Here is a 27,890-nt window from a genome sequence, read left to right as displayed (position 1 = left end):
GAGTTCTATGTTGGCACGGAATTACCCCTGAATTGGCCCCGAATCGTTCACCATGCATCTGCCATCACTCGTCGCGTTCTTCGCCGCACCTTTGCTGGCAGCTTCCTCCCCGGTGACTCCCTCGTCCGAGATAGAACCGCGGCAAGTGTACGGTGTCACCTCAAAATACTGCTCCACCGTCTCCGGCAACGTGCCGAGTCTCTGCTTTCTTCAGTATTACACCTCGGCCACCGCGCCCACCTACCGCATCGCCCTGCCCTCTGACGCGACCAACAATGCGGCATACGACACCATCCTCCAGATCATCTCCCCCGTTGCCCAGACATGGGTTGGCTTTGCCTGGGGCGGCGGGATGACCAACAATCCGCTCACGGTTGCGTGGCCGAACGGAAACTCGGGTCAGGTGTCTGTGTCGTCGAGGTGGAGCGCGTATGTATCTTGGGAATAGGTTGATGAGATCAAAAGCTGATGTTTCCCACAGCGGCCGCACTACCCCTGGCCTCTACAGCGGTGCCACCCTGCGTACCCTGTCGACAGCACGCAACTCAACGCACTGGACCGTCGAGGTTGTCTGCACGGGCTGCAGCAGGTGGAACAGCCAGCAAAACGGCGGGCGCCTCGAAACACAGTCTGGCAGTGCGTCAACCTTTGCCTGGGCCATCAGCCGCACCGCCGTGCCCCAGCCTTCGAACCCATCCGGTAGCTTTCCTGTGCACAACAACCAAGGCATGTTTAGCAACGCGCTGGACTTTGGCAAGAACGCTAGGGCCACGTTTACGCAATATGTTCAGAACAAGCGGTCATGATATGTGCAGGAGTATATCATTAGTATAGAGGCATATATATGGTAAAACAAAGATTGGTATTAGGCAAATGCCCCCACCAGGCTCATCAGGCTTGCGCCTCCGGCCACTGCCAGAAAGGCATTCACTCGTTTCCGTCCTCTCAGTGTCTTGTAGCTCTTTTCGCTCAAAAAGTCTTCTGCCAGCAGCTGGACAAGCCCGGCAAAGAGCAACAGACCGGCAGATATGGCGTTCATAAAACCAACCATGAGCAAGCCTGTCTGGCTCATGGGGTCGTAGAACCTGTGGACAAACAGCCCGATGGCTTGGCCGATGGGCGTGGTCAGGCCAAATGCCAGAACCATCAGCCAAGGATGGGGAGAGGATTTGGGAAAGTGGAGGGCTGCAATGCGTGTTCCCAGCGCAAGACCTTCGAAGGATTCTGTTCATTGTTAGGATTTCTGTCTGTCAGAGCGGAAAGGGCGCACATACGGTGAAAGGAGATGGCCAGAAGGAAAACGGCAAAAGATGGGCCTGTGGCGACAGACAGGGCCATGCCGATGAACACGCTATGAAACAGAATACCGGCTTCCAACAAAACGCACTGAAGCATCATGCGTTGCTGTTCCTCCGCATTTGGGGGGCCTTGGTGATGGTGTCCGCTGTGCGCATGTGAGGGAAGAGCTGGCAACGGTTTCGACGTGGCCAGGAGCCGTGTCGAGCCACCCTGTCCGCTGCCATTGAGCTCATCCAAGCTGAGCTCCAGCTCCAGGGACTCCCTTTCTCGTTCGAACGAATCCCTGCTCTGGCGCGATTTGGCCTGCATCAGAGGAGTGCCTCCCGGAAGAGGTGAGGCCCCGGAAACCAAGCCCCGATGCTCTCCAGCCCCTTCCAGATCGTCCATGGCGATATCCGGGGTCCTCGAGTGTCCAGCATGTCCGTGCGTGCGCGTGTGTTTTGCCTCTTCGTGCCCTTCCTCCGAGTCCTCGTCGTCCCAGGAATGCGAGTGACTATGCCCGGCCCCTCGGCTCGACAGGATCGACTCAATCACCACGACCACAAACGCCGCAACCATGGCTATCAGCCCAGCCAGTGGCCGGTACCCCTTGCTGAAAACATGAGGCAGGCAAGGATCTGTCAGGGACACAAAGGCAGTGGGCAGCAAGTGCACAAACGCTGTGGCCATCAAGACGCCAGTGCCAAAGTGCTGACAGACAAACAGAATATTCTTTTGGCGCTTCCCCGGCTTCGTTACTCGTTGAGAAAAGAGCGGAAAGGCGCAGGCCAAGGTGCTGATGGTGAGAATCAGGAACAGGGCAAAGACGTGAAGGGGCGTGTCGTAGCCATGGCTGTTTTTGCCGGAGCCGCAAGCTGGTCGTTGATCGTGATCGGCGTCGTCGCGTCGGGAAAGTTCGGCGAGGAGGAGAGAAGTTGGAATCTGTGACCATTCTACTTTCCTGTCAGTGATGCGCCGCAGTTGGCCAAAGGAAGACGCACCATTGGCTCGTGGTGCGAGCAAGTTTGGCTCCATCTTCAACGGTGACTGATCCTACTGTTGCGCACGCAACGAAAAACTATGATGGCATTGTGAATAGTTGCAGACTGCGACACCAACGGTAATGTGGCCCTTTTGCTCGTGCCTCGTTTCCAGTTGTTGGTTGATAAATGTTTGTCGTGTAGAGGAGGTGGACGCCGTGCCTGCCGAGAGCGGAGCTAGGTGCCAGTGACGCCCGCGAGAAACAGACCGGACCCCCTGGAAGAGTGGGCCAAGACCAGCTAATTTTAGCACCGAGACCCTCTGCACCCTGAAGTCATTTTGATCTTTGGCTCGATTATTTTTTGGCATCAATCAAATGACAGAAATCCAAAGATACATTACCTAGGACACACTGAGCTCCTGGTGCCGTGGATATCGTGTGTTGAATAGGAACGACTGCCAATCATAATGCCAATGTCTGACAGTCGAAATCATCCAAGGTTGTGTAGTGTAGTGGTTATCACTCTGGATTTTGATGACATTTCTCATTCAAACCTTCCAGTAACCCCGGTTCGAACCCGGGCACGACCTCAACCTTTTGCTATTTTGCTCATCTTCATCATCGACAAGTGGACTAACCCAGATGCGATCCATCCGGTATTATTTTGCACATAGCATTGAGATGAAAGGGCTTTTTTGTAGCATTCGGCAACAGCCGTGCCAACGACGGTATAATGGTTTACTGTCATTTGCTCTCTGGGCTAAGAAACACCAAACACCATGATATCAATGCAATTGCAGCCCCAACACCAGCTAAGAGAACGCCAAACTCGCATATGATGCTCCTTTAGACCTAGAACCACCCTCCTCCGTGCACGCCAGGAATGTTTAGGCCTCGACATCGTTGATTGGAAAGGCGACCTCAAACTTGACTGGCTCGTCCTCATCCTGGTCTGGTTCCAGCAGCGCAAACGCAAGAGTGCTAACCTTCTTCAACCCCTTCTTGCCCAAAGTATCCTCCGGGCTCACGTCAAACTTCTTGAACCCCCTGGTGTAGTCGTCGGCATCTCTGGGCGTGCCAAACACGACTCTGACGTGGGCGTCTTCAGTTGGAATGGGCGTAATGGTGGATTCTTTCTCGGTAGATTTGGGCACGCCCTCTGGATAGCGGTCACGCAAGACCTCAAGAAGATTTGCGGAGAGCTTCTCAAAGGTCCATGATGGAGACGCAAAGAGGAAGACGCTGGTAATGCCGTGCTTGAGTATGATTGTAAGAGCAGTAGGCGAGTCGTCAATGACGGCGGCAGAACGTGGAGGCTGTCACTCTATCAGCTTCACAACATAACAACATCACTATAAGAACCACATACCATCTTGACAGTGATCTGTATTAAAAATTGACGAGCTTGTACTATCTTGATGTCTTGGGTGTAAAGGGTTGGTGAGAGCTTGTGTGGGGCAGGTTGCCAAGCTGCCTGATCCTGGCGACAAACAGAAGGTGGGGCAGGGAGCTTTGACCTCTGCATTTTCCATTTTCACTCCAATCACCAGGCAGATCGACGGTGCAGCAGCTGTCTCGTCCGCTCAGTTTAATCATTGCCTTTCCTCGCTGAAGCATTCTCCTTCTCCAACATCACGGCCAAGCACATGCTGACAGGACACGAGTCCAAAGATATATTCACCATGGCTACTCATCCGGCGTCTGCCCCAGCAGCTCAAATCCCAGCCCCGCCCCAGCAAGACGATGTCCCGGTCGGCTATCAAAAGCCCAGTAAAGAAGAAATCGAGGCATTCTACATTTCTTCGCGCTTGTCGATGCCCCCTATGATTCGGCTGCCGCTCGCCACAATGCTGTCTTTTGGCACTGGCTTCCTTGTCGGAGCAGGGCACGGCAGCAAGATCGCCAGTCTCCAGTTCCGTGCCGAGCACGCCCACAAGCTGCCCTCGACCGCCACCGGCTGGTATCTGTACCACAAGAGCAAGAATTACATCGCAGCCCGCGGAGGCCTACGTGAGGGGCTAAAGATGGGAACCAAGATTGGTGTCTGGACCACGGCTGTGTTTTCCATTGAGCACATGTTTGACGAGTATCGCGGCACTGCCGATCTGTTCAACACTGTGACGTCCATGGTGACTTGTGCTGGAGTCTTTAGCCTCTGGAGTATGTTTTCTTGAATACCGAAAGCCTACGGCAAAATACTAACAGACTGCTGCAGACCGTTACTCATTACCCCTCGCAGCCCGAACCACCAAGACAGCCCTCGTGGTCGGTACCCTCTACGGCGGAATACAAGACATCCTGGCGGCTAAGAGGGGCCGGCGTCTGCAATACGTCGAGTATATCAAGCGCAAGATCAGGACCTTAAAGCAAAAGGCATGAGCACTCTTGTATCCGCCACAGTGTTGGTTGCCAGCCTCCTTTATACCGTTGTTCGCACCAGGGAGGGGCGGCAAGCTCCAACACACCACGAGAAGGGTACTTCCGCTTCGGCCCTTGTCGGGGAAGGGATCACCCGGCTGCATGGCCACGGCGCACCACGAAACCACATGACCCAGTCAGCCTCCTCAATTGGCGCGGCTGGTCACTGGATCGGACAATTGGAATTGACGTCTTTCTATGAGCGCCGATAGCAACCGCTCTCCGAAGCCGCTGGCGTGGGCTTTGTCATGGGGATGGCGCTGCTTGCGACGTCCGCGGTGAAGGAGTCGGGACTGTCCAGGGGCCATGGAAAGCCGTTCACAGGGGCATTCAGGAGCGCTAGGGAGCTTGGCAGGACTGGCAGCTCGACTGGAATGAATCGAGACCCCCGTGGGAGCAGAGGGGCGGGGCCAATTCGTCGATGACGGCAGTGGTCCCTTTCCCCACACTCGCCCGCATTTGCGGCTACCGGCGGCCTTTGGCAGGGGTTGGGGGGGCCCGCCGGTTGATAAGGGACCGACGATAACATCATGGCCTGCAGCGAACGGAAAGCTTGACAAAGGAGGCGTCCGAGATCGAACGGCAAATCAGCGAGTGCAGCAGCTTCGAGGGGTAGCAGAGGGGATTGGTCGGCTCTGGAATGAACCACTATCAAAACTCAATGGAAACCTGGCCGGACTGCGTCACTGCATGTGCGATACCGGGGAGCTTGTCTTTGATATAAGGTGGACGTAGCGTAACCTGGCCATCAATTGACTTTGGATTTCATCTCAACTTGCTGGTGCTTTTTGCTGCCTGCGTCATTGAGACCATCTTGCTCGCGACCTCTCAGCCAGAGCATCTCTTAGCAGGCGGTGACCATGGCATCGCTCCCCAGGCCTTTGCCTGGCATGCTTCTGCCCCGGAGCATGTCCAAGAGACGGGCGATCGCTGCAATCAACTCCAGCGGACAAGCAGGTTTCCTTGTGCGGTGCGGCCGCCACAACATCATACTAATTCCTTCCAGAGAGTCATCATCCACATCAACTCGATCAGTACACTACTCCTCTACACAGTCGTCACCATCCAGCAACCTGACACTATCAGGAGTACCATCGCCGTCACTGCTCCCCAATCATCAGCATCACCACCAACCACAAGGCGCCGGTATGGGGCCACCAAAACCGGCGCCTCTCTCAGTCTTACCTCTGGTCACCGTGCTCAGGTCATGGATGACGGCCACGATATCCTCGTCGCCATTCCTCTTACCTCCCTCACTGGCCATCATGTCCATGCTGGCCCATACAACCAACCCAGTTCTCAACCCTGACTCAAACCCACTGTTGCGAGCTCTGCTGAAGAAGACGTTTTATGCCCAATTCTGCGCCGGCGAGCAGCCTGCCGAGGTAGCCAGGACGATCAAGGGCCTCAAAGACGTGGGGTTTGAAGGGGTGATTTTGGGCTATGCCAAAGAGGTCGTCACCCCGCATGGACAGGAGGGAACGGGTTCTTTGCCAAAGCATGTTGCGGAAGAGACCAAGGTCGACATGGAGGAGATTGACAGCTGGGCTCAGGGGACGCTCATGACCGTGCTACTGGCCAACAGGGGGGATTATGTGGCCCTCAAGTTTACCGGGGCGGGCGTGCTGGCATTGCAGTGTCTACGGCAGGGGGCGGATCCCTCACCACAGCTGAAAAAGGCGATCGAGAGCATATGTGTATTGGCCCAGTCAAGGGGTGTCAGGTTACTATTCGACGCTGAGCAAGCCGCCGTCCAGGGCGGAATTGACAAGTGGACGGTGGAGTTTATGGAGAGGTACAACAGAACCCAGCCGGTGGTGTATGGGACATATCAGGCTTATCTCAAGTCGACTCCCGAAACGTTGAGTCAACATCTACAGGAAGCCAAGAAGAAGGGGTTCGTACTGGGCGTCAAACTGGTCAGAGGCGCGTACCTGGGGAGCGACCCAAGGCAGCTGATACACGACATCAAGGAGGACACAGACAAGGCATACGACGGTATTGCGGAGGCGTTGCTCAAAAGGGATTGGCAAGTCGGGCCGTTGAAGGGAGAGGGTCAGTTTCCAGACGTGTCCATGGTAGTGGCTACCCACAACAGAGATTCCGTGGTCAGGGCAAAGAGAATACTGCAGCACGAGAGCAAGACCAACGATGTAGCATTTGCGCAGCTGCAGGGGATGGCGGATGAAGTCAGTTGCGAGCTCGTTGCGTTTAACCAACAAGAAGCGACTGAGAAGCAGGAAAAGGCCAAGGCGTACAAGTACTTGGTGTGGGGTTCAACAGGAGAGTGCATGAAGTATCTGCTGAGGCGAGCGTACGAGAACAGAGATGCGGTGCAGCGCACAGTTGGGTCGAGAGACGCCATGAGGGCCGAGGTCTTGAGGAGGCTCAAGTCGTTGTTTGGATTGGCCTGAGTTCTTGATTCAACCAAAACCCAAACATGACCTAGACTGAGATGAGATAGCGAGATAATGATCATGACTGCCAAACGACTGAATATCATTTCTCTTTTTCCTACAGTCCCCTCAGCGCCATGCCCATGATAGCCATGCTCTCCATCTTTTTCCTTTTTACCGCCTCATCTTTTGTCTGGTCCAAGACTGGAACTCCGTTCAGCTTGTAGTATTTCCTGACTTTTTGCCAGTCCGTGACTTCTGCGATCTCCTGGTCTGTTAATCTTACTAGTCGTCCCTCTATCTGCGATGTTAGATGTGACAAGACTTCCTCGGCTTCATTTTCTTGCTCGGCCTGTGGTAGCGGTTCGGGCGAGGAGAGAATCTTGACCACGACCAAGTCCTTGGTCTTGTCAGACGTTATACCCCATCGTCTGTACCCGTCGGCAATCTGTTTGTGGCGTTAGCCTGCAGCCCCAGTACGCATAACTCCGAGCAGACCGCACATTGTTGTTGATATTCAGGGAAGCCACCACTTCGGAGTGCACATTTGGCGTCCTCAAGTTTCCTTCCACCGAGCTATAGACTGCGTTCCAGACAGCTGCGAGGAGATGGACGCGCGAGACAATGGTAGAAGCATCGATAAAGGCATATTCAAATTCGGGGTTGCGGGAAATCAGCTGAGTTTGGAGAAAGGAAGCGTTGGATACGTCGCGAAACAGAGCTCCGTATACCCTGTAGTTTGGGGGAATATGTTCGAGGGGGATGCGCTCGAGGGACATGGTGATGTTGGAAGGGGGTTTGGGACGTTTCGAGGTGGTTGAGAGGTCAGAGGTCTCGCTGGACGCTGGTCTTTTGCTCATGGATTTGGTGATGCTAGTGGTTGTTCTTTTGTCGGATTGTCAATCTCAAAGTCAATGTAGGTGCAGGAAACTTCGGAGGGGCAGAGCGCGGGGCACCAAGCTTTAGTCACCGAGAGATGTAAGTGGGGCCGGTACCACTCCATGTATTTTCGATACCGCTAACATGTCGCCTCACATGCACTACCGTAGACAATGTCAATCCGATTTCATATCTCAAAGCTTGTCCTAGGACTCATGACATCTCCTTTCTTTACCATGCGCAAGGAGCAAATCTACATGTCATTATCATCGACATCCCGCGCTGAGATGAAGCAGAGACAAGGGACCTTCCCGTTACGCTTGTAATATTGCCAAGGCCCACTTTTCGCCGAATGCAGTGTGATGGCCCTCCTTGACAACGCCTGGCGGCAGGAGCTGCTGCCAATCCCGGGGGTCTGGACGCGACGTTCAGACAGGGTCATGCCATCGCCAGCGCCGGCATTCTCCTTCCCAGCTTCCAATTGACACCGGCAAAACCCGCTGGGACACCAGCCATTCCACCATCGACCTGTAACACACTCTCCATCTCTCCCCAACTCGGAGGCGCATACGATCCAGGACGACATAGGAACCAGAAGGCGTCGGGTCGCCGCATCCATCCCATCGCCGCCCGTCGCTGAGGTGGCGCGGCACAGAAAACACCAGGGCAGCCTCGCAAATCAGGACACCTCAGAGTGTCTGTCGCCAAAATAGCGGCGCAATACAGATCCAATCACCATGCCTCCAGGCCGCCCAAACACCTTGAAGCGGGCCAGTGACTCCACCGGTTCTGACCAAGGCGACGGCGCTTCCACCAAGGTGAAGCTGCCGCGTCTCGAACGCGGTCCCGAGGACTTTTCCAGCGTTGTCAAGTCCAAGCTGCAATCGTACACCCGGACAGGCCAGGCTTGCGACAGGTGCAAGGTATGCTCTTTTCTTCTGTGGTGTGTTTGACCCAAACTAATCGGCTGTTAGGTTAGAAAGATTCGCTGCGATGCGCTCCCCGAAGGATGCTCCCATTGTACCAACCAGAATCTCGAATGCTATGTCACCGACCGAGTCACGGGGCGCACCGAGCGTCGAGGATACTTGCAACAGTTAGAGCGTGAAAAGGGTGCCATGCTGGCTCACATACGGTCGCTGGAAAAACTGCTGGAGAACCATGGCGTCGAGGTCAGGCCGTGGCAGTTCCCTGGGTACAACAACACCTACCCTGAAGGTATGGTTTTTGACGCTGTGGGCAACCCTCTCAAGAACTCCTGGTCTCAGGTCGGCTTGGTGTGGGTAAAGGGAGGCCGGCAAAAACCGCCATCGGAGCGCAGCTCGAGCACGCGATATCCCCTGATCGAAGCGAGGCCTGCCAACAACCATCTCGGCGTGTCTTCGGACAAGGAGCCGCTGAGCTCCATCAAGGGAACTACATTGTCTATCCTGGGCACCACTCTCGATATTACAGCCTCGTTTGACGGCCCAGATATGGACGAACCGCCGGCGGGCACGACTTTTGGCACGCCCCTGTACAACAAATCTGTCCAGGCCTTCTTCCAGACCTCGCTCAACATCCATCCCGCCCCGCCCAACGTTGAATTGCCTTCTCGACATGACGCCTTCACCTATGCCGAGTGGTACTTTCTGACCCTGTCACCGTTTCTTCCCATCTTGCACAAGCCTTCCTTTCTCCAGCTGGTAGGTCGTCTCCCCTGTGTAAAGCGAGAGTTGGACTAATTATGCCGGGACACCAGTTGAGGCGCATTTACGATGAGCCAAACTTCAAACCTTCAGTCCCGGAACTGGTCATTACCCACATGGTGTTTGCTACCATCTATTTCCAGTATGGTGTTCGAAACAGAGAAAAGCCGGAGCAGTACGTTCAGCTCAACGACCTGTCCAACAAGCACTACCACTGGTGCCTCAGCAAGTTCTATGATCTTGCCACAACCCAGTCTGTCACGGCTGTCCAAGCTCTCGCCATGATGATGTCGCACACTCGAAACTTCCCCAAGCCCGGCTGTGCTCTGACGCTGGCCAGTTTTGCCTTTATGAAGGCAATCGAGCTGAATCTGCATCGTGCGATCAAGATTCCCGGCGGTGGCACAACGTTGGAAAACGAAACGCGAAAACGCGTGTGGTGGGCCATTCTGGCCTTGTATAGCACCATCAACGGTCGACTCGGCCGGCCGATGCCCCTGTCTATCCAAGAGTTCGACGTGGAATTCCCCATTGCGATTCCGGATGAGTTTCTGGGAGAAGAGGGGGTGCTGGACGAGTCCAAAGTTGGACATTGCAACTACCAAGTTGGTCTGATGGGATTCAAAGTGACGCCTTTGCTGATCGAAATGTTTTCCAAACTGTATGGTGCGCGGCGGGACCCAAGCACGTACGTCGACGTGGTCCGAGAATTGGAGGATGGAATGCGCAACATGCTCGACAATCTTCCCGAGGAGCTCAACGTAGAAACGACCAAACCTGAAGCAAAGGTTTTTGCGCTTTATACGCAGGCGTTTTGTCTCGAGTTTACCTTGTGTCTGAGACATCCTTCGGTTTGTATGACGGACGATCCCAAGTTTTGTGCGGAAAATACCAGGATATGCGAAGAGACCGTAAAGAAGCTGCTCAAGGTGGTGTCGACGTTGCACACGCTAAAGTCGCTCGATACGACGTGGTATCAGCTGGCCGTGTACGTGGCCGCCATCTTCACGCAGCTTGTTGCGCAGTGGGAGCGGCGGTTTGAGACGACGGTCTTGGAGGTTGCCAGTACCCGTGAGGACATGGCCACATGGCTGGCCATCATTGGGGAGATTGGGCGTTTGCTTGGTAAGCTTTTGTCTGTTTTTGTTGGTCGACGTTGGCTAACACGAACATAGGTACAGGGAACCGTCTGGCTACCGAAGTTGGGGTCATCATCGAACGCACACTGGGCTGGATCGAGCAGGACATGGCCCGTAAGGATGCCTCCTCGCAGGACATTCAGCCACACAGCTTGAAGTCTCAACAGGACCCCAGCCATGGCTTATCGGCCGTCGCCAGCGGAGGGACACAACCAGACCAACAGCCCGCTCCCATCAACGGAAACGGCTACTACGATTCGGGTCCCGTACCCAGCTCCACCACGCCGTATCCGGCCCTGACGTACGCGGACCAAGGTGCTGTACAGCAAAACGGCGGTGCTGCAACGTTCGACTCGGCGGATGGCGCGTCGTACCTCTATGCGGCTGCGTCGGCAGCAACAGCGGCAAGCGTCTCCCCCAACGGTTCTACGCCTGTCGAGCCAACCAACCCACTGATTGCATTCGCATCACAGGCAACACAACATGTTGCCGGACAGTCAACAGACGACTGGCGTCCCCAAGCCCAAGCATCGGCTGCTGCACAAATGATGGCGCACAACGCGGCAAACACATGGCAAGACTGGACTGCCGCTATCGCGGGCGCCGGCGGGAACAACAGCCAGGAGCGCTTCAGCGCGAGTGCGTTGCTTACTCTAGGGTCAGGCAGGCCAGGTGACGTCCAGCTGGGCCACGTTGTCGAGGGTGTACCAACGCAGGCCGATGCCATGGGTGTTGGAAACGTTGCCAACACCCATTCCGGTGCGCAATGGCCACTGTTATTATTCCACGACGGCACCGGTGTGCCGGGAGGCGGTGGAGGAGGCGGCGCTTGAGTGAGGAGGTTAATCATGTATCACCAACAGGATCACGTACTTTTTTTGCTTTTTTACGGTGTCTGGGTCACGGATAGGCTGAAAAGAATACTAAGCGACGGAGTTTCTGGAGTTTTGGGCTATTTCAGGATCAGATCGAACCATGGGCAGGCAAGGAAGATGGGCAGGACATTTATTTCAAGGCAACATCTAAAAGAGCATGGGATTTATATATACATACACGAGCACACGCTGGCATATTTCACTACTGGGCCAATACATCTTTCTCACAGGATACACGGGGATAACGGATCCAAGATTTTCGTCACTGCAGCTTGTGATGGTATAACTGTTGAGATGGGAGCATCTGCAAGATGTGTTTGCGTGATGCCGAGCCAGCAAGGCGCCATCCTGTGGGGCATATAACGGTGAGGACTTGAGCATTCTCAGGCTGTTAATCTCGAGTTTGTGCATCTCGTTTTAGTTTGTTGTGTAAAATCATGGCCACAGTCCCTCAAGTCCGCAGAGTAGCTGTGATTGGTGTTGGCCCAGCTGGTGCTATTGCTACAGATGCTCTTGCCAAAGAACAGGCTTTTGATGTGGTCAGAGTGTTTGATAGGAGACCCATAATTGGGGGTACATGGTATGTCGTCTCGGACAGATTTTAATCTAGGTGTATTGACAATAGAGCACAGGGTCTACACACCTCATCTCCCGGCCGCCATCCCCTCTCTTCCGTTGTTGTTGGCGGGAAAGGCAGATGTTGCCGTGCCTGTGCCGGAGCAATTCCCCACCGAAACGCTAAAGAGCGAGCAAGTAAACTCACACCAACTGAGGTTTAGCGACTCAGCCCAGCATGAGCACCTGCACAGCAACATCCACCCAGACATAATGGGCTATACGCAAGAGCCGCTGCCTTGGACGCTCAGCGGTAGAAGCGTGCAGAGATACGGTTTGGACGGCCCCTTCCGGCATCGTGAGGTGATTCGAACGTGGATAGAAGATATCTTCACCCGGGAAGGGAGTGACAAGCACTTGAGCTTGCACACTACAGTGGAGAGGGCGGAGAAGGTCAACGGGGAGTGGGTGCTGACTCTTCGGAAAGACGGGAAAGGAGACAAGGACTATTGGTGGCAGGAGAGGTTTGACGGGTTGGTCGTGGCAAGTGGACATTATAATGTCCCTTGGATTCCAGAGACGGAAGGATTGATTGAATTTGACAAACGTTGGCCGGGGAGAATCCAGCATAGCAAACGTTTTAGGAACGGGGAAAAGTACAAGGGAAAAGTAAGTTCTTTTTTTTATTGATTGCTTGATGCTAACAAGACATAGAAAACGATTGTTGTGGGTGGGTCAGTTTCCGCTCATGAAATCGTGCATGAAATCCTTCCTTTTGCCCAAAAGCCCCTCATTTCTTCCATCAGGAGAGATCCGATCCCATCATTTGGCTGGACGCCGTTCATACACCCTCACATTGTGATCAAGAAGCAGATATCAAGTCTGTGTCCGACGACAGGGACAGTCTTTTTCACGGACGGATCTAAAGTCAAGGATGTGGACCATATCATCTTTGCTACCGGCTACACGTTCAGCTTTCCGTTTCTACCAGTTGTTCAGGAGAGAGTGGAGAAAGCATACAGGAGACTTCCGGGCGTTTATCAGCATACGTTTGATATTCTCGACCCAACACTCACATTTGTTGGCATGGTATGTTGTCAATCTTTTGTTCTACCTACACTGTGGTAACTAACTGAAAGCCAGCTTGGAGGAGGGTTTACATTCAAGGTATATGAGTGGCAAGCCGTTGCCGTGGCTCGTCACTTGGCTGGTCGTGCTCAGCCGTTACCACCAGTTGCTGATCAACAACGCTGGGAAGCAAAGAGAGCGGCTGCCAAGAAAGGGGGCAAAGACTATTACAGCATTGCTCCGGATTACAAAGACTTTTTCGAGTTTTTGAGAAAAATTGCGGGCGATCCCAAGGAGGGAACAACAGGCCGAATGCTGCCCGCATTTTGCGATGAGTGGCTGACAGTTTGGAAGGGCATGGTGGCTCACAAACTCAGGGGGTTTGAGGAGAGGGAAAGGGCAGAGGAGGAGGTGAAAAAAGAACCACTTAGGGCTCGATTGTGATCTAACAGCCGTAGTATCTACGCTCATAGAGGATGATTGGTTTTTCAATTCCAAGCTCTTTGGAAATGCCTTCGGGTCGTGTTGCTGCAGCTGCATCAAGCTCCACGATGACTCGAAAACTGACCAGAGCCCGCAGCACAGATGAGACTCTCGCTTCTCTGCCATGGGTCTTGTAGATGATTTGGAGAGCTGGACTACAGATCACCATTTTAAAATTTACACCTGCTCTGTGAGCTCCTTCAACTCTTCGCATAACAATCCTTCATGCCGAACTTGCTGGCGATGTGGTTGTCTGAGATTTAACTCCGTGGCGCTGAGCAAATGGTTCCAAAAAGGCTTCCAGGCTGGTGTCATTCTATATACCACCACCGGCCAGCTTTGCGTGTTTGTTAGTAGGGGAGCTGAGCTCAAAGACCGCGACGCGTCCTGATGTTGAGCGGAAGCCGTCCCACTTTTCCAGGCACGGTGCACGGGCCAGGTTCTGTTGGTGGCCTGTGACGCGCCTGCGGCTCTGAGCCTGCGCCTCGATTAATTTTGCACGTGAGGGCGCGCAATCGCGCGACCTTGATTCCACTCACTCACCACAGCATCAAACAGCAGCAACCACAAGCCAAATCCATCAATCACCACACCGCGCACCATCCCTGTCATCAAAGTGTTGCCGCTTTTGGACCAAACCAACCATCCTCTGTTCAGTGGTCGGCCTCAAAAGTCAACATGTCGCACAGCCGGCGAGAGTTGCGGATATCGCGGCCCACCATGTCGCCGCCCTTGGCTGCCACAGCGTCATCATCATCACCTACTCCATCACCGCCATCACAGTCGTCATCAAGAAAAAGACCATCGCCAGGGACGCCAGATTCAGACAGCTCACACAGCTCCAAAAGGCGCAAGCGGGAATCCATGGAGGACGTCAACGCCCGATACGAGCGCTTCGGCGTGAGGCCACCTCCACCATTAACAAATCAATATCGATTCCGCCTGTTTGTCGACCGTATCAACAGGCGCCAGTGGGAGTTTTTGCCCAACATCGCCAACCAGAAGCTCTCCTACAATGGAGAGTCAATTTCTCTGCACGAACTTGTCCACATTTTCAAAGAGGAGTTTGGCCAAGGCTCGACCAGCAAGCTGCACATCGCCGCCATGGTCGGCGGGGATATTCACCCAAACCCGCCAGCTGGCAAGCTCAAGCTGTTCAGACCTGATCCTGTCGCGGCCAGGATATGTGTCCGGAATCTGACTCCCGAGAGGGGCAGAGCTGGTAGCATGCGCTCCCCTGAAAGGACCGAGTATGCCAGACACATGGTGGTTAGCTTCGATAAGGGAAAGATCAGCAGTATCTACGATATGAGGGAAGAGCCACCAAGGATATCAAGACGCAAGCTGGCTGCTGCCAAGCCCAGAAGAGTGTTACCAGTACCCGGGCTGCGACCACCACCTCCACCTGTCTCGATCGACCTCAAGACGTTCTATGAGGATTACATCGACGCCATCAACTCCGGGGTCGAGCACATGCATCAGGAGGTCAGGCCGTTTTGCAAGACTGGGGGAGTGACGCACAATGGAGTGCACCTGTCGGTAGACAAGTACATCAATCTCATGCGAGACGCCATGGACCACGTCCCCGATCTCAAGTTCCAGGTGCACACTTGCGCCGTGGACGAAGGGAGGCAGATGATTGCAGCGAGGCTAGAGTTTGTCGGAACCCCGGTCAAGAGCTGGATGGGCGCATCGCCCACCGGTGACGAGGTTGAATGGTCAGAACATGTATTCTACTGGCTGGAACATGGGAAGATTTCAGATGTCATCAGCATCGTGGATTGGGAGACGTACCGGGAAGGGCTAGGGCAGTGAATTTGGGTCGGAGGGTTTGTTTGGCGTTAGGGTTATACGGACGGCGGACATCCAAATCAGCGGTATCATTGGGAACGGTGGGTCGGGACTTTGTAGGAACAGATGGGAACATGGCGTTGAGGACTAGTCGAAAACACATGGGCAGCGGTCTGCTCTGGAGTTTGGGGGTTTATTTTCATTAGAGGTGATTGCCTGCATCGCATTGCTGAGCGTTGGCTGTATTGGAATCTTGTTCAGCAGCACGAGTATCAAAATATTGGAAGCCGGTCTAGGCTTTGGTTCTCTGCGATCTTTAGTTTGGCATGCCCTGCGTGATTTGTCATTGTCTTGTTAGAGAGTGTAATTCTTTCTTCGCTTGACTAAAACCTCTTGATTCGTGGCGGCATCTTAGGTAACAGGTGGATCGTCAAAGTCTTGTCTCTGGACAGTAACCTCATACCTAGGAGCATTTACCAATTCGGCATAACCTCGGATGGTGTTAAACTTTGCAAGCACAAAAAGATAAAGTAAGAAGGCCGTCTACAAAGACTCACTGATATCGAAACCATGATTCCTCATGATTCCTCACCTCAACTGGCAACCAGACCTACCTATTTTCTCTGATCAACATCATCAACACAACAGGGTAATCAAACAACCTATTATCGCAACAAAAGTACGAAAATGCCGGCCGACTTTGAAAAAGTTGAATATTGGCGCAAACGCTTCACCAAGGAAGAGTCCTTTGAATGGCTCACGTCGTCTGGCTCCTTTTTCTCCATCCTCGAGCCTCTTCTTACGCCGCTGTCAATAGGCTCAACAGTGCTCCACCTCGGCTCGGGAACAAGCGACCTACATGTGTACTTTCGACGTCACTTTCCACAGCTACAAGTCATAAACATGGACTACGAGCCTCTAGCTCTTGAACGGGGGAAGGCGATGGAGAGCAACGAGTTTGGCAATGTCGAAATGGGGTATCAGGTGCAGGATGTCACGTTGCCGTTGGAACTAGACCTGGGGCAAAGAGGAAAAGTGAGGATGGTCATCGACAAAAGCACCGTCGATGCTGTTTCTTGCGGCGGGGATGAGAATGTCATCAAGATGGCAGAGGCCATACACGATGTGCTGAACAAGGAGGAGGGCGTGTGGATATCGCTCAGCTTTTCGGACTCGAGGTTTGAGATGGACAGCAAGAGGGTGCAGGAGCTGTTTGAGGTGTCGGTGCTGACCAAGGTGGCTACTGGCCCAAAAAGGCTCGAGAGCGATCCTGATATATGGCATTGGTGTTGGCTGCTGAGGCCAAGGGCGACGACGACCTAGAATGCACGGAATAAAATTCATCCTTTTCCTGATTGATATATCACCGGAGTTAGGACTGGGATGACGGGCCTATTGACATGCAGATGCTACCTTGGATGGAAATTCTCCACAAGAGGTGTGATGATGAATGAAGAGATGAGCTGTGAGCAGCACAACAAGTCATGTCATGATGCCGGTTCCTGCCAATCCAAAGTTCCGTCAAATGTTTCAACGGCTCTTGAGCACGGACGGTGAGGTTCCTCTTGGTGGTTTGTTTCATTTCGGTCAACCACTGGATGCCCCCTGAAGACGTTGCGCTGCGTCGATGCGCAATTCCACCTCGGAGTTTTACCGACGTGACATGTAACCTCGCTCACAGAGCTAGTGGTGGTCGGCCCTACGGAGGGAAGAGTTTTCATGGTGCTGGAAGCATAGAGGAAGAGAGGGGAAACTTTACGTGTTGTGGCAGAGGGAAAACACATGAAAAACACATGTGAGAATATTGTTTCGATTTCCATGTGTGAGTGAGGCCCGAGGGCACGAGTTTTGAGCTCTACCTGCCTTCCAGGTTCCAGGTTGCCCCGCCCTCCCCGCATTCTGCTCGCCAGTGGGCCCGGTCGCCTGAACCGGCAGCCCAAGCGTTTTCCCAGGGGTCGCGATCGGGTCAGAGTTCAGTAGGGGATCCCACGGGCCGTCACCCCTTACTGTGTCGAATGGCCTTCCGCTGTCGACGCTTTTCCCGGTCACCTCAAACGATTGGCTTGGGACACTTGTCCTCCAACGGCAGGTGCACGTTTGATTATTTCTGCAGCACCATTTCTTATCATCCACCCAACCGCTCTACATTGGTGCTTTAGGCAGGAAACCCGACAGGACATCGCAGGAAAAAAAAAAAAAAAGCAACCAAACCCTCGGATTTGGAATCCGCAGTTGGATGCTGCAAAAAGAGCAACAGGGACCGGATGGTGGGGCCCGGATTGAGGGTCCCCTGGGGCTGTAGGGCCTGGTCTGAATGGGCCGAGATGGATGCGAACCACTGGCGCCGGCCAAGCGTGTGGCGAGCTGGCTGACCCTGGGCTTCTTGGGGACGAGATGGAGGGGTGCAACAGCATTGGGTGATGGGAGATCGGGGCCAATTCTCTCGCAGGCTGACATGCATATCCGTACCATGGGACGCTGCGTGCGTGCGTGCTCCCTCCAAGCTCCCGTCCTGACTTGTTGATTGTTTATTTCTATATCCTCTGCACCTCCGCCTGTTGTGTTGCCCTGATCCCCACGACCGGTGGCCACGACCGAGTTGCAGCAATGGATCCAAGTGCTGGACAACGATTGGACTGGGTGTAAGACAAACTGGAGATTCCCATCACGCAAAACGGTGCTGACAAACACGTGGACAGGTCCATGAATACTGGTTGCTTCGCCGCCAGCAACGCCGTTGCGAGGACCTCGCTTGCCCTCAGCAAGTTTGTCCGCGAAGTGCGCGAGTCTCGGTCGGAGCTGGACAGCATCTCCAGCGAGCTCCATTCGCTCGATGGCGTCCTCCAGCTCCTCCGCGACGATGCCGCCTCCTTTCCGCCGTTCTTGGCCGAGCAGACCCCGAGTGCGCTCGACTGCTGCCTGACCCTGATCAATGAGCTCGAAGGGTGCATATCTGTGCTCAACCGACCCGGCGTCTCGAGGGCTGACAAAAAGGCCCGGTGGATGGCGAGCCGTGATCACATCAACAGGCTGCACTGGACGCTGGGACGGTACAAGGACGCGCTCGGGCTGGCTGTTGACTTTGTTGACGCGTAGGTTGCTGCCTCGAGAGGCTGGGTGTGAGCCAGGCGCTGATGTTTTGTTGCCAAATAGAAGCAAAGCCCAAAATGACAACGACGCAAGCTCCGAGGACGTGGACGAGTTGGCCGAGGTGGCAGCACGAATCATCTCAACCTCGTGCAAACCACCGCCGGAAATGCGCCCAAACAGAGCCCTCACCACACTGCAGCAGTATTTCGACACATTGCGCGAGTATGCCAACCTCTCGGCGCCCCCATCGGCGAGAAAGAAGCCTGAAAGCCAGCCGAACCCACCACCGCAACCAGCCGAGGCCCCTGACAGCGCCATCGAGATGAGCTGCGACGAGTCGTCCTCCTTCTTGACCAAGAAGCAACCCTTGAAAGCACCACCACGACCCAGCAGGCCAGACGCAGTGGACGGTACGTTTTTTGACGAAATGGACGAGTTTTCCGGGGAGCTTCACGAGATGCCGCCAAACATGACGCCCGTTCGCGATGTGCGCAACCGCGTACCGCCACCACCACCACGATCAACGTCTCGACTGGGAAGCTCGTCGTCTGCCATCCCCAACTTTAGCCACAATCAGCACCCGCAGCACACGCGACAGGCCCCTAGCATCTCCGATACCGACAGCAACTACTACGGCTCTCTGTCCAACGCCGGCAGCAGCGTTGCATCAAGGGCAAGCGGGCAGAGCAGCAACATGAGCTTGAATCACAAGGACTCAATGTCTCGAATCCGGAGCTTCTCCCCTCCAGCCCTGCACCCAGTGTCGGAGCACATCCTCGCCCAGCACGGCCACCCACTACCACAGGGAAGCCAGCAGGGATATTACACCTCTTCGCACGACCACTCCTCCCAAAGCGGCGACTCCAACTCGTTTCATGGGTCGGAATCGAGGCGCTCAAGCGGCATGAACCAGTCTGTTCACTCCCTCTCTCGGTACTCTGTGTTTGAGAATCCCCGAGCGGAAATCCCCATGCCGCCACCTGTCCCTGCGCTGCCGCCAATGTCATCTTCTGGCATGACACGCCCGCCAACCCCCTCAAGCTCCAACTTTATGTTTTCCCCTTCGCAGAGTCCATACATGCCCACGGGGAATCGAGACAGGGACTCCACGAGCACCAGCGGCCTGAGCGGGAAGAGGAGCTCGTCCAGGTTAGGCACCGCCTTTTCTCGCCTCGGCCTTCGGTCCACCAAGCATAGCCTGCCTGCCACACCAACACACTCACACAACCCCTCCACCTCGACTCCTTCTCTTGCAGAGTCGCTGACCTCGACAAATGTGTTTGGAGTACCGGTTGCCCAGTCCATGAAGGTTGCCAAGGGAGTAGCCTCGACATCCCACGAAGGAGGCTCGGCAGGCGGCAAGAGTGCGCGGGACTACCCTCTTTGCATCCTACGTTGCGTGTACTACATCCGGGACATGGGCTTGGCGGAGTGCCCGCATATTTTTGGTCAAGACGGTGACAGCTATAGAGTGTCTGACCTTCGGGAGATCTTCAACACCCCACAGACTGGCTACGGCAAGGTGCTGGATTGGAGGGACTTTACTGTCTACGATGCTGCCGACCTGATTCTTGTGTATCTAAACGAACTGCCTAAGCCGCTTGTTCCGGATTCGTTGGCCAAGAGGTGGATCAAGCTGAGCAAGCAGTCGAATGTGGCGGGAAGCATGGCGCTGCGAATAGACCAGGGCATTGACTTTTGGGAGGAGGCACTCATGGGCATCAAGGGCCCGGAGAGGAGCCTCTTCAAGTTGCTGCTGACGCTCTGGGGCGACATAGCCGACCAGGCCGAGAGGAACGAAATGACAGCTGAGAGGCTAGCTGGGAGGGTCATGAGGCCCCTGCTGCACTTTGTGCCAGTGAGCGCCATGGGGAAGGCGGCGGCAAAGCAGGCGCAGTATGAGACAGATTTGTTGCTAGGCATTGCATTCATGATCAGAAAGAGGAGCGAGTACAATGCCGAGCTGAAGAAGAATGGGGGGAAGCCTGCGAAGCCAAAAGGACTTCCGCCTGGGTTTTAGAGGAGGTTTTATTACTTGATACCCACTTTTTTTCTTTCTGGATAGTGGCCAAATACACGATGCTGGTCGTTCGCATGATCTGCAACTGCCTGTGCCCCCCTGACAAGAACAAACAGGCAGAAGTGTTGTCCTTCTCTCTCCTTAACTTGTCCAAATCAACTTTAGGTTCACCATTTTGCCCTCGACAATGGGGTCAAGTTGGATTCTTTGTGGGTTGAAAGGTTCAGTCTCGACATTAAATGCCTGCCTTGTTGCCAATGGACAGGATCTCATCTACGGCACCCCGTGTTTCCACGCACATCATCCGGACAAAGACACCATTTCCCGCCTTTTACTCTCAAAGATCTCGGCCATCAATCACACAGCAGACAAGAACAGATTTCGCGTGTTGATACCCGGATTGAGAGGCTATCCAAGGTCGCCGGTTGCCTACGTAACCCACGCGTGGCCCCCGTCCAGGCACATCTCGAAGTTGACTTGGAGAAGGACTTGCCGGATGAGGTTTCGTGTGGCTTTGAAGAGCTGCGAAGGGATATTTTGAGCTTCAGCAATGGCGATGAGAGGGATCATGGCAAGATGGGGGTGTATGTGGATGTGGTCATGACACATGGGATCAGAGGAGAGTACTACACCGAACTACAACACCGTGATCAGTGCGGAGCTGCTTTTGAGAGGGAACTGGTAGGGATAGCGTGGTGCGCATGATGTTCACGGAGTTGTAGAGTCGTGTGGTTTCTTCGACTTTTAGTGATTGAAACTTTTCAAGAGCCAGGGTTAGAAGCTTTCACCTTTTACCCCAACAACGCCAGGATTGAGCTTGCCCCTGAGACAAAGTGATCAGCAGGAAACAGCAACTCTGGGCCTGTCATGGATCGACCGCCCCCCAGCAGGTTGTATCAGACGTACACTGTCCTATGCACAGCCCTCTTCCTCGCCGTTGTCACCACTCTCTCTGACCGCCACACCATAGACGAGGACTACTGTTCCAAGATTGCGCCGCCGATTCTCCCATCCGCTGGCAAGTACCCGATATCGCGCAGGGAAAAGCGACCTCCGAGCTTATCCCGCATTAGATGTGGGAGACCAATCGACAGGCCTGTAACAGGTGAGGTTCGGCACGGCTTCCTAATCGGGAGGGGGAATGTGGTGCCAGAATTCGAGATACGAGGGTTGCAGGTCGGATTAAGAGCAAAGTAAGCCCAAGTAGGACATCACAGTGAGACTGGGAGCACAAGCGCAGGCTGAGTCGAGGGCAATTTATCTTGAGCTTTCGCTGCCATCGAGAAAGCAACTTGACAGCCACTCGTCTGTTTCATAACGACAGCACCAGAGGGAAAGACTGCTGAGGGGGAAAGCGCCGGGGACATTTCAAGACAATCAGGGAATACACACGGAGTCCTGGTGCTCAAGAGATCTTTTCCATCAATGAACTTCTGGAACTACACGGGCGATCCGTAACCTCACCGATCACGGAATATATTACCTCTACACACCAGTCAAGCGGTAGTCAAACGCACCTGAGACACTGATAGGGAACGTCGGGTCGAAATGCTCCTATGCCGATATTACCCAACATTGTGCCTTCTCATAGAGAAACCGATGGTCACGTTGTGAGAGCGGGCTGACAGGCTACTTTTTGATTTCCCACTTTGCCCCGATTCTGATACTTTTCCGAGGACTTCCGGTACCGGTGTTTTGGTAAAGCTTTCGGAGAATTTTTGAACTTCCATCTCCTATGACATCTTCCAGTTGGTAAGCATTTGTGTCGGAAAGCCGATCGGCTGACATGGGATTTCAAACAATGAGATCCTCTTGGTCGGGACAGTTTCCCCATTGCTGACGAGCGGGGATGCTGGGGTTGGTGTGCTGGTGCAGCTTGGACATCTCACCGAGCTTACGAGCGGAACGAGCTACCTGGTTCGCTTTGGCCGGAATGACGGGATCACATGTTGAAATGTCTTGAATCAGGTACACGTGGATTAATATGGGCATGATATGTCATTTTACACCTAGATTGCAACCAAGCAAAAGGTAAACAAACCCCCTTTTTTGCGTTTTTGATACATGTCACCACCCCCCTTTACCCCTTTTTTGTGCCAACCCGAGTAGAGAGCCCCAAACCACGACCCAGTCAAACTTGTTCCCAGCACCTGCGACCAAAACTTGGCATAGTTTAACTGGCGCAGAACTGCTGAGTACAGAAGCCTCCAGGTGGTGTACAGATGCCACACGAAGAGTTACAGCACACATTGCCGTTTGTGCACACGACCTTGCCACACTGTACTCGTGTGGGAGCACAGAACTCTTTGGTACATCCCTGCCCGGGTGCGCGGCAGTAACCACAGCTCGAGTTGCAGCACTCCTGTCCGACGGGACAGATCTTGGTTCCGCAGATTCGATCTTTGACCGGCGGCTCCTCCACGACAGGAGGAGGCTTGGTGTCGGGCGACTGGCACACTTGCTGCGTGCACATCATGTCGGGTCTGGTGCAGAGGTTGCAAGATGCGTTGCAGCAGACCATCCCTGCGGCACAAACAGCGGTGCCGCATTTGGTCTCGCGAGCGTCGAGGGGAACGCATAGAGGACTGCCGAGGAGAACTTTGCAGGTTGTGCCTTTGGCGCAACGAACCGTGGCACAGCCATCGATCTTGTCCGCTCCGTCCTGGCGAGCTTCAAGGGCCTCCGAGTCGACAGGCTTGGCCGAGGCACCAAGGGCCAGGGCGAGAAACATGAGGCGAAGGGAAACCATTGTGACAAGATATAGAATGAAGGGTGGTGTGCTTTGGTTGCCAAATCACGAATCTCGGTTTGTGACAGGAGCGTGGAAAAGCAGGCAGATATAGACTTTTGGCTAACCTCTCCGCCCTGATTCAGTTCGGCATTTCCCTCCGGATTACTGGCCAATTCTCCGAGTAAGACTCCCTCGGGCCGGATCAGATAGTTTGTCCATCTGGAATGAATGGGCGCCTCGTGTGTCGGGAAAAAGTGGAAGCGAGCATGCCACAACACTGACTTGGGAGTAGTTTCGGAACCTAGGCCTCTTTTGACTCGATGTTTCTGGATTTAGAATGTCAAACACAACCCTCCATACCTGTCAAACTTTTCCAGATTTTCTTTTGCTTCTACCAAACCTCTTTAGCCTAAGCAGGCGAAATGGGCCAAGCCTGCTTTGGGATGGATTCGGATACGAATACAACCACCAACCTGTAAAATTTTTCTTGTAGTCTGACATTGGCATGATTAAGAGCCAAGGCAGCGAATCAAGGCATCCTGTGGAGATGTCATTGACAATGGTTCGCGGAACAGACGGCCCAGTTCACGTTCGTAAGCCAAGTGCGGCTGAAGAGCCTGTCAAGATATATAGTAGCTCTTGGCTGAACTCATTCTTCATCAGTCATTCCTTCGCTGCAGCACCAAGGGCTGCCAACCCTTGGGTAACCAATCAACACTGACGAAAGAAGAGTCTTGAGCCAAACACTGTCCGTGCCCGCCGCGATCACAACGAGAGCCAATGAGAGCTCGTCGGATACTGTGTCCCCCGACCTTTCTCTACCTAGGTCATCGGTGGCACAACCAGTGCGGAATTGGATCATGATCGACTGACTCCCAACGGCAGGCCAAAGATCCGGACATTACTCAGACACCTCATAGACTGAATGGAGCATGGCAGAAGGAGCTTCGGGAACCTCCCACGACAACAAAGCATCCGCCCTTCCCTGTCCGATAGCGGGATGTGAAGTGTACGATGAACGTTCCACGCGGCGAAAACTCAGCTATGACCAAGCGCCCTGGCAGTCTGTGATGGATGGGTCACCAATCTAGTGTCGCTCTCGCCGGTTCACCGTGAGCTCTGTTGGTCAGTTCTCATCGGGTTGTCGGTATGGCAAGGGGTGGGTACGTGGCTCCTCCAAAGGACAGACGATGACAATGTGAGAGGTGAGCATAGGAATTAAACTTTTCGTGCTCAGGACGGATACCCAGACCAGACGGCGGGCATTGGGCCCAGACTTGGCAGTACGCAAACTTGTAACACCAAGACAATTGACAGAAATGTCAGGCCCGTCAGTCTCTTTGGAAATCGACAAGAGAAGGGGAGCAACGTAGAGCTCGACACAAGTTTAAAAGCGAGACCAGTCTTTCATCCAGACGTTCCATTCATGCCCTGACCTCCATCGTCCCATCTGAACTTTGCCTCTGCACAAATCTGCCCACCTCACTCGGTCTTGTCCAACGGCTGGTGCCGTCCGCGATTGTCTTGATCAGTGCTAGCACCAGAAAATCATTCTTTTCCCCACCTGGGGAGAGTATCGACTCATCATGGGTCTCTTCCAGCCTCGTGTTCGGCCGACCTGCCGAGCCGAGACTGATCAGGAGACTACGGCCCACCACGATACAGACTCGGTAACTGAGATTGAGTCCGAGACCGAAACCCTTGCCCGCACCAGCTCAGACTCTGGCATCGACGCCAGGTCCGACTGCTGTCCAACCCCCATCCACGACGACGACAAGATCAAACCACCACCACCATCATATGCCTCTTTCATATCGTCCAAAGAGAAGGGGGTTGTCATTTCGACCATTCCCCTCACCTCTTCCGAGTGTTCCTCCTCCTCCTCCCTAGATTCGTGGGACACGGAGAAGGAGAAGCCATCCCCGGCAGGCCCGTCTGGAGGATGGCGCCGCGGAGCTGGGTTTTGGAGGTGCTTCACAGCCGTCTGTATACCGATCCTCTTGTCCGCCTTTGAGGGGAGCGTGGTCAGCACCGCTCTGCCTACCATCTCTAGCTCTCTCAACCTGGGATCAAACTCATCCTGGGTTGCCACGTCTTTTCTCCTAGCGTCCATTGTCTTTCAGCCGCTATACGGCCAGCTCGCTGACATCTGCGGCCGCCGGCCTTTGATGATGGCAGCCGTCGTTATCTTTGGCATTGGAAGCGCCATCTCGGGCTGGGCCGACTCGAGCGCCGTTCTGATCTTTGGCAGAGTGGTTCAAGGAATGGGCTCAGGGGGCATTGATCTCTTTGCAGAACTGATCCTCTGCGACATAATCCCGCTGCAGAAAAGGGGACACTACGTCGCCATCAAGGCAGCCGTCTACGCCCTCGGAACAACCGTCGGTCCTTTGCTGGGAGGAGTGTTTGCCACGATGAACTGGCGGTGGTGCTTCGGAATCAACATTCCCATCTGTCTAATCGCCCTGATCCTGATGTGGTTTTGGCTGAGCCTCAACAACGGGAACTCCTCCAGAACATGGCGAGAGCTGAGGTTCAAGGTCTCGCAGGTCGACTTTTTGGGCATCACCGTCTTGACCGCCAGCGTCATCATGATGCTCTTTGGTTTCACCTCGGCGGCTGTCAGCTCTTGGACCTCGCCTCCCATCTTAGCTTTCGTGGGGACAGGCTTGCTGGGAATTGTTGCGTTTGCGTTTTGGGAGCGAAGCGATAGGTGTTCGCACCCCATCATGGCCCCCCACGTCTTCAGCAACAGGACGACCATAGCCGCTTTCGCTATCACCGTGATACACGGGTTCATCACCTATGGCTTTCAGTTTTACCTGCCGCCCTTTTTTCAAGTCATTCTCGGCTCCTCGCCAACCCAATCAGGAATCCTCATCCTTCCTTGCACACTGACGATTGTCATCCTGGCGGCCCTGGGCGGGCCACTGCTGGCAAAGTTTGGCAGATACAGGCTAATGCACCGTGTGGGCTTTGTTCTCATGGCTACCGGTCTGTTCCTCTGCGTGGTCTACCAACAGTCCACCTCAACTGCTCTGTGGATACTGTTTTCATTCCTGGTCGGCATCGGATCCGGCATCATCGTTTCCACCACCCTGCCCACCGTTCTCGTCCAGCTTACCGACAAGGAGAATGCCGCAGCCACGGGATCCTGGGCATTTCTCAGGGGCCTTGGCTCGCTCCTGGGTGTTGCCGTTCCCAACGCAGCGTTCAACGCTCAGTTCGCGGCCAGCATAAAGACTATAGACGACGCGAATGCGCAGGACCAACTCAGCAACGGACAGGCGTACGAGCATGCATCGGCCAGCTGGATCAGCGCGTTCGGCGACCCAGGTGTGCAAGACCAAATCAGGGCCGTCTTTGCCTCCAGCCTCAAGCTGGTCTGGGTCATCTTTCTGGCCATGGCGCTTCTCGGCGCAGCAGTGACCTTTCTGGAGAGACATGTAGCCCTTAGAAAGGAGTTGGACAGCAAATTTGGGTTGCTCGAGAAGACCAAGGCCATCTCGGCTGGTGAAAAGGTGTAACGATAAGACTTGGGGCAAAAGCTACAGTGTATTAATTTGTTTTGGGGTTTCTGTCGTCACAAAGGTGGCTTTCTGGGTACCACGATACGATGTTGCATTTACAGGCGTTGGTGTATCTTGCAGCGATTTTTACTGAAATGATGACACTCAATATTCTTGTTAACTACCTAGTACCTTCTCTACCACTGATGGTTGCAGCAGATAAAGTCGTTACCTCCCGGGCAAACAGGGTCTGTTGCAATGGTCAGCCGAGTGACAGAGAAACATGCAGGTTGGACGTTTCTTACTTCCGTTGGGGCTGCGGCAAGCATTTCTCCACAAGCACTGGGTGCCGCTGCCCTGACCGGGGCAAGGCTTGACAACGCATGCCATGATGTTGTCAGGATCGTTGGGGCAGGGCCAGTTGCCCGGAGAGCCAGTATACGGGGTACCCCCCCAGCGGTTCCGGCAGACGCTCGAGTCGAGGCAGATGCAATCACCACCCCAGTTGTTGGAGCAGCGGCCCCCAACTGCGGCGAGAGCTGGGGCTGCAATGGCAGCAATCAAGGCAAAGGTGAGTTTCATGATGAACGTTTGATGGGTTGCTATTTCGTGGCTTGATGTTGTGATGAGGGTGATGCTCTTGGGAAGAGACAATGCAATTTATAGACAATGCTCCGACTTGATGAGAGGCTCGAGATGAAAGCCAGCGGGTCATTAATACGTCCGAGGTTATACACAGAGCATACTCACCTTCCTAACCTGTGTTGTGCTACACATCTGATGCCCGCTCGACGCAAGTTTGGCATATCGTGAGTAAGTAGTGTCGAGAGTTTGCGAGTGGGTGTCTAGACCTTTGCAGGGGTTTGAACATATTACCCTACCTTACCGACATCACTCAGGCCTTCTACGTTGGTTCCACCACATAGCATCTTACCAATCATTGGACCTTTTGAGGCTGAGTCTTAATGACAGTGCGGGGCGTTGAGCT

The 27,890-nt window shown here is 54.2% G+C and overlaps 16 protein-coding genes and 1 non-coding gene across 17 annotated transcripts; 11 read left to right on the top strand and 6 right to left on the bottom strand.

Annotated features, from left to right (window-relative positions):
- Positions 1–52: 52 nt before the first annotated feature.
- On the top strand, positions 53–881 carry QC764_100840 (uncharacterized protein; the record flags this gene model as incomplete). Its single annotated transcript, XM_062941305.1, has 2 exons — positions 53–429; positions 482–881. 2 exons carry the CDS (start codon positions 53–55, stop codon positions 804–806), a joined length of 702 nt encoding a protein of 233 aa, XP_062804047.1. The 3' UTR covers positions 807–881.
- QC764_100850 (uncharacterized protein) lies at positions 810–2,651 on the bottom strand. The gene is made up of 3 exons (XM_062941306.1): positions 2,280–2,651; positions 1,275–2,231; positions 810–1,224 (listed from the first exon to the last, which is right to left on the bottom strand). The coding sequence occupies exons 1-3, from the start codon at positions 2,311–2,313 to the stop codon at positions 866–868; spliced, it is 1,350 nt and encodes a 449-aa protein (XP_062804046.1). The 5' UTR covers positions 2,314–2,651; the 3' UTR covers positions 810–865.
- A 107-nt stretch (positions 2,652–2,758) lies between these two features.
- On the bottom strand, positions 2,759–2,850 carry QC764_0000180. Its single transcript has one exon. It is a non-coding gene; the product is annotated as a tRNA-Gln (tRNA).
- Positions 2,851–2,953: 103 nt separating this feature from the next.
- QC764_100860 (uncharacterized protein) lies at positions 2,954–3,757 on the bottom strand. Its single transcript, XM_062941307.1, has 2 exons — positions 3,630–3,757; positions 2,954–3,576 (listed from the first exon to the last, which is right to left on the bottom strand). Exons 1-2 carry the CDS (start codon positions 3,630–3,632, stop codon positions 3,148–3,150), a joined length of 432 nt encoding a protein of 143 aa, XP_062804045.1. The 5' UTR covers positions 3,633–3,757; the 3' UTR covers positions 2,954–3,147.
- Positions 3,758–3,809: 52 nt separating this feature from the next.
- Positions 3,810–4,639, top strand: QC764_100870 (uncharacterized protein; the record flags this gene model as incomplete). Its single annotated transcript, XM_062941308.1, has 2 exons — positions 3,810–4,420; positions 4,476–4,639. The coding sequence occupies exons 1-2, from the start codon at positions 3,907–3,909 to the stop codon at positions 4,637–4,639; spliced, it is 678 nt and encodes a 225-aa protein (XP_062804044.1). The 5' UTR covers positions 3,810–3,906.
- Positions 4,507–8,173, bottom strand: QC764_100890 (uncharacterized protein). The gene is made up of 3 exons (XM_062941310.1): positions 7,578–8,173; positions 6,937–7,522; positions 4,507–6,846 (listed from the first exon to the last, which is right to left on the bottom strand). Exons 1-2 carry the CDS (start codon positions 7,932–7,934, stop codon positions 7,193–7,195), a joined length of 687 nt encoding a protein of 228 aa, XP_062804042.1. The 5' UTR covers positions 7,935–8,173; the 3' UTR covers positions 4,507–6,846; positions 6,937–7,192.
- Positions 5,539–7,092, top strand: QC764_100880 (uncharacterized protein; the record flags this gene model as incomplete). Its single annotated transcript, XM_062941309.1, has 1 exon — positions 5,539–7,092. One exon carries the CDS (start codon positions 5,539–5,541, stop codon positions 7,090–7,092), a length of 1,554 nt encoding a protein of 517 aa, XP_062804043.1.
- Positions 8,174–8,690: 517 nt separating the features above from the next.
- QC764_100900 (uncharacterized protein) lies at positions 8,691–11,613 on the top strand (the record flags this gene model as incomplete). The annotated part of the gene is made up of 4 exons (XM_062941311.1): positions 8,691–8,876; positions 8,928–9,638; positions 9,695–10,766; positions 10,817–11,613. 4 exons carry the CDS (start codon positions 8,691–8,693, stop codon positions 11,611–11,613), a joined length of 2,766 nt encoding a protein of 921 aa, XP_062804041.1.
- A 479-nt stretch (positions 11,614–12,092) lies between these two features.
- On the top strand, positions 12,093–13,746 carry QC764_100910 (uncharacterized protein; the record flags this gene model as incomplete). Its single annotated transcript, XM_062941312.1, has 4 exons — positions 12,093–12,235; positions 12,288–12,879; positions 12,925–13,299; positions 13,354–13,746. The coding sequence occupies 4 exons, from the start codon at positions 12,093–12,095 to the stop codon at positions 13,720–13,722; spliced, it is 1,479 nt and encodes a 492-aa protein (XP_062804040.1). The 3' UTR covers positions 13,723–13,746.
- A 693-nt stretch (positions 13,747–14,439) lies between these two features.
- Positions 14,440–15,576, top strand: QC764_100920 (uncharacterized protein; the record flags this gene model as incomplete). Its single annotated transcript, XM_062941313.1, has 1 exon — positions 14,440–15,576. The coding sequence occupies one exon, from the start codon at positions 14,440–14,442 to the stop codon at positions 15,574–15,576; it is 1,137 nt and encodes a 378-aa protein (XP_062804039.1).
- A 663-nt stretch (positions 15,577–16,239) lies between these two features.
- Positions 16,240–16,875, top strand: QC764_100930 (uncharacterized protein; the record flags this gene model as incomplete). The annotated part of the gene is made up of 1 exon (XM_062941314.1): positions 16,240–16,875. The coding sequence occupies one exon, from the start codon at positions 16,240–16,242 to the stop codon at positions 16,873–16,875; it is 636 nt and encodes a 211-aa protein (XP_062804038.1).
- A 188-nt stretch (positions 16,876–17,063) lies between these two features.
- QC764_100940 (uncharacterized protein) lies at positions 17,064–20,662 on the top strand (the record flags this gene model as incomplete). Its single annotated transcript, XM_062941315.1, has 3 exons — positions 17,064–18,194; positions 18,252–18,644; positions 18,706–20,662. Exons 1-3 carry the CDS (start codon positions 18,160–18,162, stop codon positions 20,660–20,662), a joined length of 2,385 nt encoding a protein of 794 aa, XP_062804037.1. The 5' UTR covers positions 17,064–18,159.
- Positions 20,663–20,849: 187 nt separating this feature from the next.
- On the top strand, positions 20,850–21,203 carry QC764_0000080 (uncharacterized protein; the record flags this gene model as incomplete). Its single annotated transcript, XM_062939668.1, has 1 exon — positions 20,850–21,203. The coding sequence occupies one exon, from the start codon at positions 20,850–20,852 to the stop codon at positions 21,201–21,203; it is 354 nt and encodes a 117-aa protein (XP_062804036.1).
- Positions 21,204–22,835: 1,632 nt separating this feature from the next.
- On the bottom strand, positions 22,836–23,411 carry QC764_0000070 (uncharacterized protein; the record flags this gene model as incomplete). The annotated part of the gene is made up of 1 exon (XM_062939667.1): positions 22,836–23,411. The coding sequence occupies one exon, from the start codon at positions 23,409–23,411 to the stop codon at positions 22,836–22,838; it is 576 nt and encodes a 191-aa protein (XP_062804035.1).
- Positions 23,137–24,686, top strand: QC764_0000060 (uncharacterized protein; the record flags this gene model as incomplete). Its single annotated transcript, XM_062939666.1, has 2 exons — positions 23,137–23,468; positions 23,686–24,686. 2 exons carry the CDS (start codon positions 23,137–23,139, stop codon positions 23,696–23,698), a joined length of 345 nt encoding a protein of 114 aa, XP_062804034.1. The 3' UTR covers positions 23,699–24,686.
- A 199-nt stretch (positions 24,687–24,885) lies between these two features.
- Positions 24,886–27,747, bottom strand: QC764_100970 (uncharacterized protein). Its single transcript, XM_062941317.1, has 2 exons — positions 27,208–27,747; positions 24,886–27,152 (listed from the first exon to the last, which is right to left on the bottom strand). The coding sequence occupies exons 1-2, from the start codon at positions 27,482–27,484 to the stop codon at positions 27,100–27,102; spliced, it is 330 nt and encodes a 109-aa protein (XP_062804032.1). The 5' UTR covers positions 27,485–27,747; the 3' UTR covers positions 24,886–27,099.
- Positions 24,980–26,920, top strand: QC764_100960 (uncharacterized protein; the record flags this gene model as incomplete). The annotated part of the gene is made up of 1 exon (XM_062941316.1): positions 24,980–26,920. One exon carries the CDS (start codon positions 24,980–24,982, stop codon positions 26,918–26,920), a length of 1,941 nt encoding a protein of 646 aa, XP_062804033.1.
- Positions 27,748–27,890: the final 143 nt, after the last annotated feature.

Source organism: Podospora pseudoanserina, chromosome 1, assembly GCF_035222485.1.
Source record: "Podospora pseudoanserina strain CBS 124.78 chromosome 1, whole genome shotgun sequence".
Taxonomy (NCBI): Eukaryota; Fungi; Ascomycota; class Sordariomycetes; order Sordariales; family Podosporaceae; genus Podospora; species Podospora pseudoanserina.
The sequence above is the reverse complement of the archived record's forward strand: the minus strand, read 5'-3'. Positions and strand labels throughout refer to the sequence as shown.

Coding starts and splice junctions, on each gene's coding strand:
- QC764_100850 (XM_062941306.1), bottom strand. CDS start 2,313: ATGGAGCCAAACTTGCTCGCACCACGAGCCAATG. Junction 2,232..2,279: donor GCTCGCACCACGAGCCAATG/GTGCGTCTTCCT, acceptor ACAGGAAAGTAG/AATGGTCACAGATTCCAACT. Junction 1,225..1,274: donor TCTGGCCATCTCCTTTCACC/GTATGTGCGCCC, acceptor AACAATGAACAG/AATCCTTCGAAGGTCTTGCG.
- QC764_100890 (XM_062941310.1), bottom strand. CDS start 7,934: ATGAGCAAAAGACCAGCGTCCAGCGAGACCTCTGACCTCTCAACCACC. Junction 7,523..7,577: donor CCCTGAATATCAACAACAAT/GTGCGGTCTGCT, acceptor CGCCACAAACAG/ATTGCCGACGGGTACAGACG.
- QC764_100970 (XM_062941317.1), bottom strand. CDS start 27,484: ATGAAACTCACCTTTGCCTTGATTGCTGCCATTGCAGCCCCAGCTCTC. Junction 27,153..27,207: donor TTGCCGCAGCCCCAACGGAA/GTAAGAAACGTC, acceptor CCATTGCAACAG/ACCCTGTTTGCCCGGGAGGT.